Raw genomic sequence first — 13,901 nt, 5'->3', positions numbered from 1 at the left:
AATTCATTTTTCGGATGTATTTTTAAATATTTTTCTGTTGCTTTTTTCATTTTTTTTTATTTCAACATCATCTTTATTATCACCATCATCATCATCATCTCTCAACACCCATTGGCTCGCAAGGCATCAAGAATCGAGCGTCATTTTGCTCAGTCTCGAGCATTCACTTTTTCAATGTTTACATAAACAAACATTTGCTTTACACACAAACATCACTGTCAATGGGAGACAGGCTCATCTGATAAAAAGCTTTACATAGACTACCCAAGACACCAACGCCATCTAGCGGGCTGGCGTGGTCCTGTTCGTCCGCTGATTGGAATATCAATACACCCCGCACAAGATTTTATGTCACCACCAAATGTTGCACATTGGTTATACTACTTTGTTCCATGCATCAGTTATCAATTATGGAACGAAGTTGCAAGGTAAACTTCATGAACATGATTTATCAAAAAAGAAATGTTTTAAAAATCCATTCATGTGTATGAACATAATTCGCTCAAATTCAACGTTAATGTGGAAAAAATTTATTTTCCTTGTGTCTAACCTTGAAAAATTTTCATCTTGTATTTTATAAGACTTGGTTTTACGATATTTTGAAAAGAGTTTTAAATCGCGTATTAAGAGGGCAGTCAGATTTTAGGGAACTTTTCCTTATGTCTAACCTTGTAAAGTTTTCATCTTGTATTTTATACGACTTGCTTTTACGATATATTGAAAATATTTTAAATCGCGTATTATGAGGGCAGTCAGATTTTAGGGAACTTTTCCTTATGTATAACCTTGAAAAGTTTTCATCTTGTATTTTATACGACTTGCCTTTACGATATTTTAAAAAGATTTTAAATCGAGTATTATACGGGTACTCAGATTGTAGGGAACTTCGTTGATTAACTGCATATTGAAAAAAATATATATTTCTGTTTGAAGCTTGCATAAGTTTTTTAAGAAATAAACATGAACAAATCCCTAATTTCCTATATGGGTCATATCAACATAAGCCAACTTAGCCCATTGTTTTCGCCGATACTGCTTAATAAATATTTTCGTTATCCATTATGTAAAGTCGTATAAGAGGGAACACATATAAGGAAAAAAGACAACAATGTTAATGACTGGGATGAAGAAATTATAAGATTCATTGGCAAGAAGAAAAACAGAAAGATTTATTGTAAGAAAACATCAAGATTCATTGTAGGAAAACAGCAAGATTAATAGTAGTAAAAAGAAAAGGCGAGATTTTTAATGAAAAGGAAAAGCAACATTCATTGAGAGGAAGAATAGCTACAAGATTCATTGGAATGAAGAATGGCGACAAGATGCATTGGAATGAAGAATGGCGACAAGATTCATGGGGAAGGAGAGTCTTACCTCGCTTTCTTGTTGGTTTTTTGGCAGCGTTGGCACTGCCTGCAGTGTCCGGACTTTGACTGTTGGGTGAGTTAGTGTGAGAGGAATGGCTGTGGTCCTCTTCTGGAAATAAAGGTAAGATTGTTGGGTGAGAGAATATAAAGGTAAGATTGTTGGGTGAGAGAATATAAAGGTAAGATTGTTGGGTGAGAGAATATAAAGGTAAGATTGTTGGGTGAGAGGAATGGCTGTGGTCCTCTTCTGGAAATAAAGGTAAGATTGTTGGGTGAGAGAATATAAAGGTAAGATTGTTGGGTGAGAGAATATAAAGGTAAGATTGTTGGGTGAGAGGAATGGCTGTGGTCCTCTTCTGGAAATAAAGGTAAGATTGTTGGGTGAGAGGAAATAAAGGTAAGATTGTTGGGTGAGAGAATATAAAGGTAAGATTGTTGTATGAGAGGAAATAAAGGTAAGATTGTTGGGTGAGAGGAATGGCTGTGGTCCTCTTCTGGAAATAAAGGTAAGATTGTTGGTTGAGAGGAAATAAAGGTAAGATTGTTGGGTGAGAGGAATGGCTGTGGTCCTCTTCTGGAAATAAAGGTAAGATTGTTGGTTGAGAGGAAATAAAGGTAAGATTGTTGGTTGAGAGGAAATAAAGGTAAGATTGTTGGTTGAGAGGAAATAAAGGTAAGATTGTTGGGTGAGAGGAAATAAAGGTAAGATTGTTGGGTGAGAGGAATGGCTGTGGTCCTCTTCTGGAAATAAAGGTAAGATTGTTGGGTGAGAGGAAATAAAGGAAAGATTGTTGGGTTAGAGGAATTTCTGTGATTCTCTTCTAGAATTTTTTTATTTGTATGATGCTCTGTTGAAAACAAAAGAAATGAAATATTTGAAATTTTGACATTTTAGCAGGATTCGTGTTTGATCGGCGTGAAGTCTTGGAGTAACAGAAGAAAGGAAAAACGTCTACAAATGACATTTAATCAAATTATGTAATTTAAAAATCGTTTATCTTTGGAGTTTCATTGCTCCCCATTCCAAATATCCTGCATAAAATGTTTTGCTAATATTACATTTTTACATATCACCAATGGTTTGCTAAAAAACTTTATAGTGTCATTTACCTGTAGTTTTTAGCTTCTCATGTTATATTTATTTTAAGTGTCACCCCAAACAGACCCCACACCCCCTTTTTACTACTCAGTCGCAATATTCTAAGCAGTGTAGTTAACTGAAGAGGAATTAATTTTCGGAGACTCATACATTATCGCATCGGCTCACGTGACCTAAGTATCAAGCTTAAAAGATGAGGTAAAATATAAGAGGTAATAAGGAGATTATCGCCTTAGCCAAACGAAATTTTAGCATAAATTACCACTTAGTTTTATTTGAAATCAATGCCAGCTTCTTTCCTGCATATATATGGTAGTTACATATGTACAACATATCCATTCGTCCGTTAAACATGCTTTAGATTAAATCAACTATTAAGGAACAAATGGCTTTAAAAAAAATTTCCCTTAAGAATCGATGGAAGAATATTAAAGATGTGTGTCTGTCACAAGAAACAGCGGGGGGGGGGGGGGGGGTAAGGGGGTATAGAAAACAAAATATTTAAATTTTCCCCGCATTAAAAATATGTTAAGCTGTGCACGTGACAGCTGTTGCGCTAAATCCGGGTCAATGGTGCGGCGACCGTTGTGTCTTCTAACTGCCCGCGCATGCTCAGATTCAGTTTCCTGTTGGTTTTTTTTTGTTTTTTTTTTTTGTTGTTGTTGTTTTTAATAATACGAGCCGACCCGCGGCATATCATACGCCTCTATTTAGTTGTTGTTTTTTCTACTTTTCAGTTATTCATAATTTGTGAATTCGACATTACCAACACTGCCACTGAAAATATTTCTTTCAAACACTATAAGTAGCTCGTTAAGGACGATAACCCCCCCCCCCCTCCTTACCCCCCCCCCCCCTCCGTTAAAGTAAACTCCACTTAGTTACCCCCCCCCTTAAGTTTAAAATCATTTCAAACTAAATTATCTGCCCCTAATAAACGTCACTTAACCCGGATCTGTTTGTAAACATTTAGAGTGAACACAGCTCACTAAGACCATGTAGGGGTGGGGATGGTAGGGAGCGCGTTTGCAGCTTGTTTCCCAGAAGAGAATTATATATATAGATTACACCGATAAGAGCATTGATGTACACTTAAGATCGAGAAAAAGAATTGAAGGAAAAAGGGTTCCAGCAGCTTACACAGTTATAATTTTAACAAAAGATCAATTAAAACAAACTCCTAGGATAACCTTTGAAACGTATCTCAACAAAAATAAATAAATTGTCAAAATGTAGCAAAGCAACGTAAGCGAAAATCTCAAAACCTAATCTGCATACTCTCTCCCATTCGAAACTAATCGCATCTGTTGAAAAATAACGTAATTAATACATTAATTAATTGATAATTTAATTATTAGGATAATGGTACTTTTAATCCATACTAACTTATTATACTAGAGAAATTAAGAATTAAAATGTCAAAACCACTAGCTGATACTAGTTTAAATGTTGGATAGTTTTAAGCGTAAACAAAAGCGAACACTGCGGAAAGGTAATAGATACGTAAAACAAATTAGTTATAATTCAAGAGAGAGTAGTTGTGAAGTAGAATGTGAACTATATCGTGTTTGTCTCTGAATGATACATGTGACTGTCGTAGTTCACACATTCTGTGAATGTGATACAAAATGTGGTTCCATGTCTGCACAAGTGAACTTATCACCAAGTATATTGCAGTCAGAAATTAGAACTATTACACCGGACGCATAACGGATAAACCGCTATACAAAATCTTCGAAGTTGAGACCACAACACGACAGCTAAAAGGGAGATCATTCAACCACATATAGAAGGGAGACAATAAACCCGGATATAAATGGGAGACCACCAAATCACATATAATCATGAATCTACGAAATCGCACATAATTGTGAGACATTATGAGACACCACAAAAAATTAATTTATCACATTATTAACCACTTAATATAATTAGACCATCACAAAAACGACACGCATAAAAATAAAAAATAAACATAAAAGTAAGATTATCTGCAATAAAAGTGAAACCACAAATAAACTCATAAAATTGTGAGATTTCAGAAAAAAAAATCTAAATAGTAAAACAATCGCTTAAAATTCCACTAAATGAGACTCACATAAAATCATTAAAAACCAGACCACTCCAGAATTCTTCAGTGAAAGTGAGACTGTCACATAAAACCCTCCAGTAAAATGAGACCATCACAGAATTCTCCAGTAAAAGTGAGACTATCACAGAATGCTCCCGTAAAAGTGAGACTATCCCCTAACAAATCCTACCTGCACTGTCTCACCAGTGAGACCATTGGAGAAGTGACAACCGGTGCGACTACGTGCAAATCACTCGGTCTCAACCATCGTCTGCTAAACTAAACCTCATCACGTGACGTCTTTTCTAACACCTAACATCCTGAACTTGTTCCTGCTTTTTTTTTCTTTTTTTTCTTTTTTTTTTTTTTTGGAATTTTTTGTCGTTGGTATTTTAGTAATTTTTTTTTTATGTTCTATTGTTTGTATTATTTTTTTTTTGTATTTTTTTTGTATTTTGTTTTGGTATTTTGTTTTGGTATTTTGTTTTGTTATTTTGTTTTGGTATTTTCTTTTGTTATTTTGTTTTGGTATTTTCTTTTGTTATTTTGTTTTGGTATTTTTTTTTTTTTTTTTTTTTTTTTTTTTTTTTTTTTTTTTTTTTTTTTTACTTTTTGTATTGGGTCACCAAAAATCATTTGGTTGGACGTGAATTCAAGGTGGGTTAGTAGCTTTATGCCATGAGAGCGTTTGTTGTTTGGTGTGGATTTTATCCAGATTTTAATTTCAAATTGTAATAAATAAAAAGTCCGTACATACATCCAATATTACTCGTCCACCTATACATACCATTCCAGTACAGTTAAGTCAAGTGTCGTTTGTGTACCGCTAAATATTTGTGGACTAATTTTGTTCAAGTTATTCTTAAACTGTATTTCTTAGCCTTTTGAACAAAGCTGTCAGTTGGGTAGATGAAGAAGAGTTTATGTGTATATATGGTCTCGGCATATAAATAAGGATAGTGCGTTTAGTTCTTTACCAAGCCGCCTTAAAAAAAAGCGGTAATATTTTTTTTTAAATTCGGGAAATTTAATGATATCTCTTTAAGTTAAGATACATTTTAAAGATTACACTTACAATTAAGATATTTTTAAAGAGATTTTGGAAAGTAATAATAAATAACTCTGTGTATACGTATGTATATTTCAGATCATGCTGAATGTATTTTAGGTGAAATAAATAATATATTGAAATACATTTTGTCTTTACGACAGATTGTTGTGTTAGTGAAGCTGATCCCATTCTTCAGGTAAATGTTAGGACAACCTGGGCTAGTCGAGTTCCTGACCCCATGTGATTGTCAGGTAAGATGGAGTAGGTACACAGGTACAAGTCCTGTCCGCGACCTGTTCTCGGCCACGAAGTCTGCGGGGAAAGTGTGAGAAAGTTTGTACCAGGTCAGTCCCTGGTCTGTCGTCTGCCGATGTGTGTGCGGGTCTTGGTGAGTACTTGTCTTGTACCGTCTCTCTTTGTTATGGATCAGGTTAAGTGTTATGTAATCTTTACTGTAATAACTGTAAAACACAACTTAAAAAAAAACGATGTTTATGGTGTGGGAGGGGGGTAGTTAAGAACAATTTAAATTTAACTGGGAATAAACATTAGAAAAATACCCGAAATGATTATGAAAACTATTAAATATTAAAAAAAACGAAGTACTTTTTAAAGACTTCTAATCGCTAATCAGATTGGCGCGGCAATAAAGTTAATTAATTAATCCATGCAGTGCTATCGAGAATACATTATTCAAATTAAAATTTCCCATCGATACTTAAGGGCATGAGTCAAGCCACTAATGCGGGGAGCCGGGTATAAAATAGCCACTTGTACTTGGGCATGAACCAGCTTAAGGAAACTTCGAGTGGTGGTATTCACTTAATTTGACCGTTATCTTAGTAAAGTTAAGGTGGGATTTATTTTCCCTAACTACCAGAATCAAAGTCTGTTCTTGATAGGATTAAGTTCTGGATTGTTTAAAATATTTTATTTCCGCGATTGGAGTTTTGTATCGATGTGCCGGGTATTGATTTTAGCTGAGGGTGTTTGGAGTTCGTAAGTCTCGTGGCTACGATAACGTACGAGATTAGGGTCTTTGTTAAGGCGAATGTGGCGTGAGTTTGTTGTTGGTGTTGGGTTTAGGGGTCTTGTTGCTAGGGTTTAAGAACCTTCGATGTACAATACATTTTTTAATGATGCGAGTTGACTTAGGCGTGTAAATATATTAAGATAATTTTTGAAGAAAAGACGAGAATTTAACCTAAAACTGTTTAAGTTTTGTTAAGTATTGTCTTCATCATTCATTTGTGGCCCCTGGGGAGCAAAGAGCTGCAACCACACATCTCCATCGGACTCGGTTTTGGGCTGCCCCCTTTATCTGTGCCCATGTGTGCCCAGCTGTTTTCGCCTCTTCTTCAACCGTTCTTCTCCATGTCTTCCTTGGTCGGCCCACCCTCCTTTTTCCCTGGGTTAAGTATTGTACCTAAGTGAAAATGGATCAGGCTTTTTATTTTTACTATTGAGATTTTGGTTTTTAGATTTCAGATTTGGTCAAAAGGTTAGCCCGATCAAATGTGATGACATGGTCTTGATGTTTAACATATTTGTCTGTTCTTACGGATAAGATCGTTAGTGTAGTCGGCGTGGTCGGACAGGATAGCGCGTGATTGTTAACTCCAAAAGACCCAAGTTCGGACTCCATGTATTTGAGGCTTGTTAGCTGGAGACAGCAACCTATCTAAGAAAGCAAACTTTAAAAAAAACAACTGCTGCCTTGTAATTTGTTTGAAGTCGGACAAAGATTATCGAAGCAAATTTAGAAAGAGACGAAGGCTGAAATCGGAGTCAATGGCCCATATGGCTAGTAATGCTTAATTATGCTTGATGAAATTCCTTCAAATAGTACACTGCGTGATACGAAGAAGATTGCCTTGTGTGTAGGTTATTAAGTTTTTAGTGTTTGCTTGGAATTAAGGATAAGTCTGACTGTCCAACGTTTTTGAATCGACCAAGATTTCTTAGATAAACATTTCAACTGTTTGTTAATTAAATTTATCATTTCTTGTTTTACAATTTAAACAAGCTGTGTCATCCCAGTCTTCTTCTTCTTCGTTCTTTAATTGCAATATTTTGTACAGTATCACCTCAACACAATAAAATTATGTATTACGTGTTTAAATGTTATGCACTAGGTAGGCCATTGGCTCCATGTTTTCTGATAGTCTTGAACAAATGCTAGAACTGATCTTGGAGTTTCAAGTGTTTACCTTGTGTTCAAGTGTTTAAGTTGTTTACATTGTGTTTAAATGTTTAAGTGTTTAAGTTGTTTACCTTGTGTTTAAGTGTTTAAGTTGTTTACCTTGAGTTTAAGTGTTTAAGTTGTTTACCTTGTATAGCGAATCGCTCAACAAACACAATCCTAATTATAGAACGTTATTAGTATAAATTTTCTATTAAAACAGCTGGCTAGTTGTATATATAGCCTTAATCTACATTCTACAACAACATTTAAGTCTATATTATATAGAGAGATCGTTACAATATCATCTCAACGAGTGTGCATTTAATTTTTATAGAAGGCAAGTAAAATGGAAATAATTTATTTTCTGAGGAATAAATCTAATTTCTGAACTAAGACATTTTGCCCTTCTTTTTTATTTTTTTTTTAAATTCCCTCGTTCTTTTTCTTTCGTTGATTTTCTTTTGCTGCGTTTTGTTTTTGTAATGTCTGCGCCAAATTGAAATCGTAATTTTACAACCCAGAATGAGTGAAATCGGATATTAATGTTGATTGCTTTCGTGTGTTCTGAATACGTCAGTAAGGTTTTTTTTTAAAGATAGGGCGTAAAGGGTGGGGGAGGGGGGGGGGGGTAGAGGCGGATGAGTGTGAACCAAACAAATGAGCAAAGTGATATTATAAGGAAAATGGAAATAGAAAATGAAGTCGACGGATGGACAGTTATTTATATTAAAAAATAATAGCAAATAGTAAAATTGTTAGCGTTTTACTTTTAAGATGACGGGTTTAAATTTTTGAAAAAAAAGGTATAAAATTTCAGTGTTTTTTTATCCTTGATTAGACTGTGGTTTATTTTTATTATACCTCACTTAGATGCTATTTTAATTTTAATGTTTCTTTTCGTGTAATTTATTAAAAAGGAGGGGAAAAAAATTCAATCAAATTATTTACTCTATTAAACTTTTGATCATTTTTTTAAATTAATATACAAGTCTGAGTAGCTTTTAATTAGCCGCACCGCTTTAGATGAACTGTTGTAGCCAAGTAGAATAAGGATCAGGGTTAATGTTCGACTAAACTAAGGTTCAGTGTTTCTTCCAGACTTTTTTCTCAGGGGGAGAACTTGATATTTCCGGGGGGGGGGGGGGCAGACACTGGTAAAAGTTTTCAATATAAATTCCATTTCGTTCGGGGAGGGGGAGGTTGTAGACTTTCTTCGGGGGAAGAAACTGGAAGAAACGCCTGGAAGAAACTCTGCTAAGGTTAGAGCTGGAATTAGGTCCCGAGTTAAGACTAAGTTCAAACCTTATAGTTAGCTTTAGGGTAAAACAACATATTACAATGTTGACTAGAGTTTAGGGTCAGAATTAAGTAAAAGTTAGAGCGTAGGACTCATTTTAGTGCTAGGGCTTAGATTAAGTTATGTGACAGATAAGATAACTTCTCTTTACACCTGATGTTTTGTTACCAGCGATGGTTTATGTTCGATTACCGGGTTACGACTGACAGAAACATACCGACCATACTCTACAAATTACAGCCTCGATCAGGTAGGCAAGTCGCTGCCAAGGTTAAATATGCTACTCTCTAAACTGTCTTCTGAGTACGCAATAATTACCAGCGAACAGTGTCATTGAGTAACTACCTTAAGAGCGGTTCTCACGCGCGTTATTTTGAACACCCTGATGGAATCTGTGAACAACGTGCTTTAAAAATATTTTAGCAATAATTGTATGGAAATTTAAAATTATAATTCACTTTAATAGATAAACATTTAGTAACAAAAATAAAATTAAAACGAAACAAATATTTCATTTGGAGGGTAGGTAGTCAGACTTCTACAAGAATAGAACCTTAGTAATTATTGGCGTTGTGTTGGGCTTAAGTTCTAGGCCAGCCGGTCGATCAATTATTTGGAAAGAAAGAGTGGAAAATTCTAAATGTAAGAATAAGGCATATATATATAAGGTGAGAAAGAGATTTTTTTACAGATATAACGTTGTGTTTTTCGAGCACTTTTATTAATTAATAATGTAGGAGAGTATTCCTCTTCTTCTTCTTCATTCCGTTCGTACCCAAGACATATGGGGCAGATGATGTAGAGTTGATTCGTTGACCACGGCATATGAAGGGATAGTGTGGTCAGTACTAAGCCCAGTCGCTTTTGTTTACCTAACGTAAGTTAGATACCCTCCAGAGCTGAGTGGACTCTGGGACGTTCCACTGATTTGAACCTGGATTCGAACTCGAGACTCTCGGGTTGGCAGTCTAGCTTTCTACCGTCCCTAGGACAGTATATTATTCAGAAAGTCTGGGAAAATTTAGTTTCAGGACTTTAGTTCTAATATTCGTTTTTAAGAAATAAAGTTGAGATACAAGACAAATTTCCTTTATTTCGTGTGTAAATAAAAAAAAGATGGTGTACGAAATGACCTCAGCTACCCACACGTCCCACATGTTGCAGCGGTTTTCTGTTTACACCCCATTACCCCTACCTATCTTTCGACAATAATACATCCTAATCCCTTAAAAGCCTACCTATTTCCTTGCCCTACCCCTTTACGCCCCATTATTCTATTAACAAACTAATTCTAATCCCACAAAGAGATCAAACTACACAAATCCTTGTATCCCATCCTCACAAACTACCCCCCACACCCCACTCACAATTAACTCAACCCCGACAAACTACCCCCCTCCACTCACAATTAATTCAACCCCCACAATACTTCACCCCTCCTTTTACATACAAAGACCTTATACCCCCCACCCACAAACCCAAAGGGGAGCCATTAACTGTGTACTGTAGCTCCTCAATCAATAAGCAAATCCCTTAAATGTAGCATGAAACGACGAGTTAAAACAGTATGATCTTTGCCCCACTCAAACATCCATTGACAAAGCTAGACTTGGCAATGAGTGCCGTTGACAAAAAAACTAATCTTGACACACTTCAAGTCAATGACCACCGTGGACAAAAATTAAACAGGACACACACAAGTCACCGCTTTTGACAAAAACTAATCTTGACACACCCTAAGTCAATGACAAAATATTACCTTGACTCACACTGAACCAACGGCCATTTTCTGACGTAAATCAAAGCTTCTTGGGAAAATCCAATTTTTGTTTTTGTTTTCTATGACGTCAGCGGCGCTTAAGAAATATTTTATTGCTTTTATTTTAGATCGCATTATTTTAATCCTTAGAAGCCAGGAAAATTGAAGACATAAAGAAAAGATTTTTAAACTAAAAGCCATTTTTTATGTTTACTTATTTTTATGTTTATCATTCAAAAGGTATTTTTTTTTAATGGGAGTAATTAACATAGATTTGTTTAATTAATAAAATAAAAACGAAATAAAATTAATGACATTAATATGACTTTAAAATATATATTTTGACATTATAGGTTTATGTTTTTAATTCGGAAAAAAAATTGACTTTAAAAGTTAGATGTTTGTAGTATATTAAAAGTTGATGCTTATAGTATATTTTAGTTAATGCTTGTAGTATATTAAAAGTTAATGCTTGTAGTATATTAAAAGTTAATGCTTGTAGTATATTAAAAGTTAATACTTGTAGTATATTAAAAGTTGATGCTTGTAGTATATTAAAAGTTGATGTTTGTAGTATATTAAAAGTTGATGCTTGTAGTATATTAAAAGTTAATGCTTGTAGTATATTAAAAGTTGATGTTTGTAGTATATTAAAAGTTGATGCTTGTAATATATTAAAAATCGATGCTTGTAGTATATTAAAAGTTAATGCTTTTAGTATATTAAAAGTTAATGCTTGTAGTGTATTAAAAGTTGATGCGTGTAGTATATTAAAAGTTAATGTTAGTAGTATATTAAAAGTTGATATTAGTAGTACATTAAAACTTGATGTTTTTAAATGTCGAAAATATGAAGACTTAGATATTCGTTTTAAAGTTCGAATTACCATTTTCTGGCGAGATGGTAGTATATATTAGAAGATATGACCAACTTTGACCTTTGAGTTCATTTAAGGTTGAAAAAAACAAGAAAGAAACCAAACTACTACAAAGAAGTTATTGTAACAAAGCTATGCTTTGAACCCCTCCCCAGCTAAAGTAGAAAGTGTATGTGTAAAAACAAAGTAATACTTTGCCTCGGGTTTTTCTAATGTATGTAAATACATCGCTAGAGCGAGTATGATAGGAATACCACAACTCGAACATACAACAATGATACATCGTTCATGATTTACTGTTATACACCTAATTAATCATTTGGTATCGGTTGTGTTTTTTGGTCTCGGGACTTGGTTCAAGATTACTAAGTCTACAACACAGAATGCTCTATTTTATGGCATATGCATAAAAAAACATGCCACAATACCCCCCCCCCAAGAAAAAAATGAATAAAAAATACGTATAGTGTACAATAGAACATGTGTTGGTTAAGCTGACTACACGTATATCTTGTCCCAGCTCATCGTTTGAACAGAATGGTAATCGATTCTCAGACAATGACATCGTTTTTTTATAAGGGTAGTATGTGCATTGTTAGCTGGGTATGTACGTGGATATATTCTTATGATGAAATATTTATAACTATTCAAACGATTGCGTGTCCCTTCAGGCAACTGCAGACATATAAAATGTATTACACATATATATATACATATATATATATACATATATATATATATATATATATATATATATATATATATATATATATATATATATATATATATATATATATATATATATATATATATATATATATATATATATATATATATATAAAATTTGTGTGTGTTTGTGTGTGTGTGTTTGGGTGGGTGGGTTTTCAATAGTACATATATTTTCAATATAGAACATATTTTTAAAATATATCTGTGTGTATGTGAGAGGGTACGTTTCCTACTTTAGGATAATACTCCAAATTCTATGCTACAGTATTGTGTGGAAATACATTGGGTTGCATACCGACCACATTTCACACGACACGCTGAAATCAGCGCTCAACATTAAGGCTGTCCTGACCGCACTGTCCACCTCTTAGGTCAGCACCCCCCCCCCCTCCTACATCCCCACCCTTAACTAACCGTTCCAAATTATCCGACCCCCCCCCCCCCCTCCACCTAAAAATAAATACCAAAAAAGAAAACTAGCCCTTTTTTTCTCAACGAGGAAGGTTTTATCGTCACACGCGAGGTAGGAGATTTTCAGGGGATTCCCGTTTGATGGGGCGTATGAATATTGAGTCGATTGGAAAAGATGGGAGGAAAGAAGCAGGGAAGGGAGACAATTCTGGTGTAAATTGAGAAATATAGTGGTGGGGGGGGGGGGTCGTTTTGACTACTAATAATTTAATTTTTAAAAGTCAATTTGCTAATTCTAAGATAATATTTTTTTAATTTTTAATTTGTTTTTATTTTTAAATGACAACTTTTGAAAATAACTATTCACTGTAAAACTGTTTCTGTGTTCAGCTGTCTATTTTACATAATCATTTAACTAATTTGACGTATATCGGCGTTAGGGATCTAGATATCTATTTATTGGACACAAGTATCGGAAATATTTCTCAAAATAATCAAGACAGTTATTTTCCGCTATTATTCCCATCCAACTTAGTAGCGAGGTATATTTTTTATAGCTTTAGTCAGAGCTCAAAAACTTAATTTCTACTTCAATAAATTCCTCTTTTTTTTTCTTCTTCTACACAAAAACATTTAAAGCCACAGGTACGTAGGACTGAGGGACGGGAGGGGGTATTGTTGTTGAGAAATTAATAACAGTAGACTTCATTAGGTTGTTTTGAAGTATATTTATAATACGGACTCTATAACTAATTTAATCTCTTTTAAACTAAGCGGAAAATTCCGCTTGTCTTGTATCCGACAATGGGCTCTTCCAAAAATAGGTGTGTTAGGTTGTCAATAGTATTGAAATATCAGGATTAGTGTTAAGCTAGTATTAAGAATTAGTGCTATGTTAGGATTTGGGTAAGAGTTTGGCTTAGGTACAGTGTTAACGTTAAAATTATCAAGTTATATTGGTTTATACTTTACTACCAGCTACCTAACACCCCTTTTTTTAAGAAGGTTCTATTATTTAAGGCATTACTGTTATAGAACCTACACCAAAGATATAT

General features: G+C 34.3%; 1 protein-coding gene across 6 annotated transcripts in view; it reads right to left on the bottom strand.

Annotated features, from left to right (window-relative positions):
• Positions 1-13,901, bottom strand: part of LOC131935831 (paired box protein Pax-6) — a 102,885-nt gene that overhangs the window by 65,226 nt on the left and 23,758 nt on the right. For all 6 annotated transcript variants that reach the window (XM_059292520.1, XM_059292523.1, XM_059292522.1 and 3 more), the window contains exon 3: positions 1,375-1,476. In XM_059292520.1, the coding sequence (XP_059148503.1) occupies positions 1,375-1,476 (102 nt within the window). The remainder of the gene's footprint in view (positions 1-1,374; positions 1,477-13,901) is intronic.

The sequence above is a fragment of the Physella acuta genome, unplaced genomic scaffold (genome assembly GCF_028476545.2).
Source record: "Physella acuta isolate Inbredline_101_S28 unplaced genomic scaffold, ASM2847654v3 ptg000161l, whole genome shotgun sequence".
In the NCBI taxonomy this organism is placed as follows: Eukaryota; Metazoa; Mollusca; class Gastropoda; family Physidae; genus Physella; species Physella acuta.
This window is presented reverse-complemented; position numbering and strand designations above follow the sequence as displayed.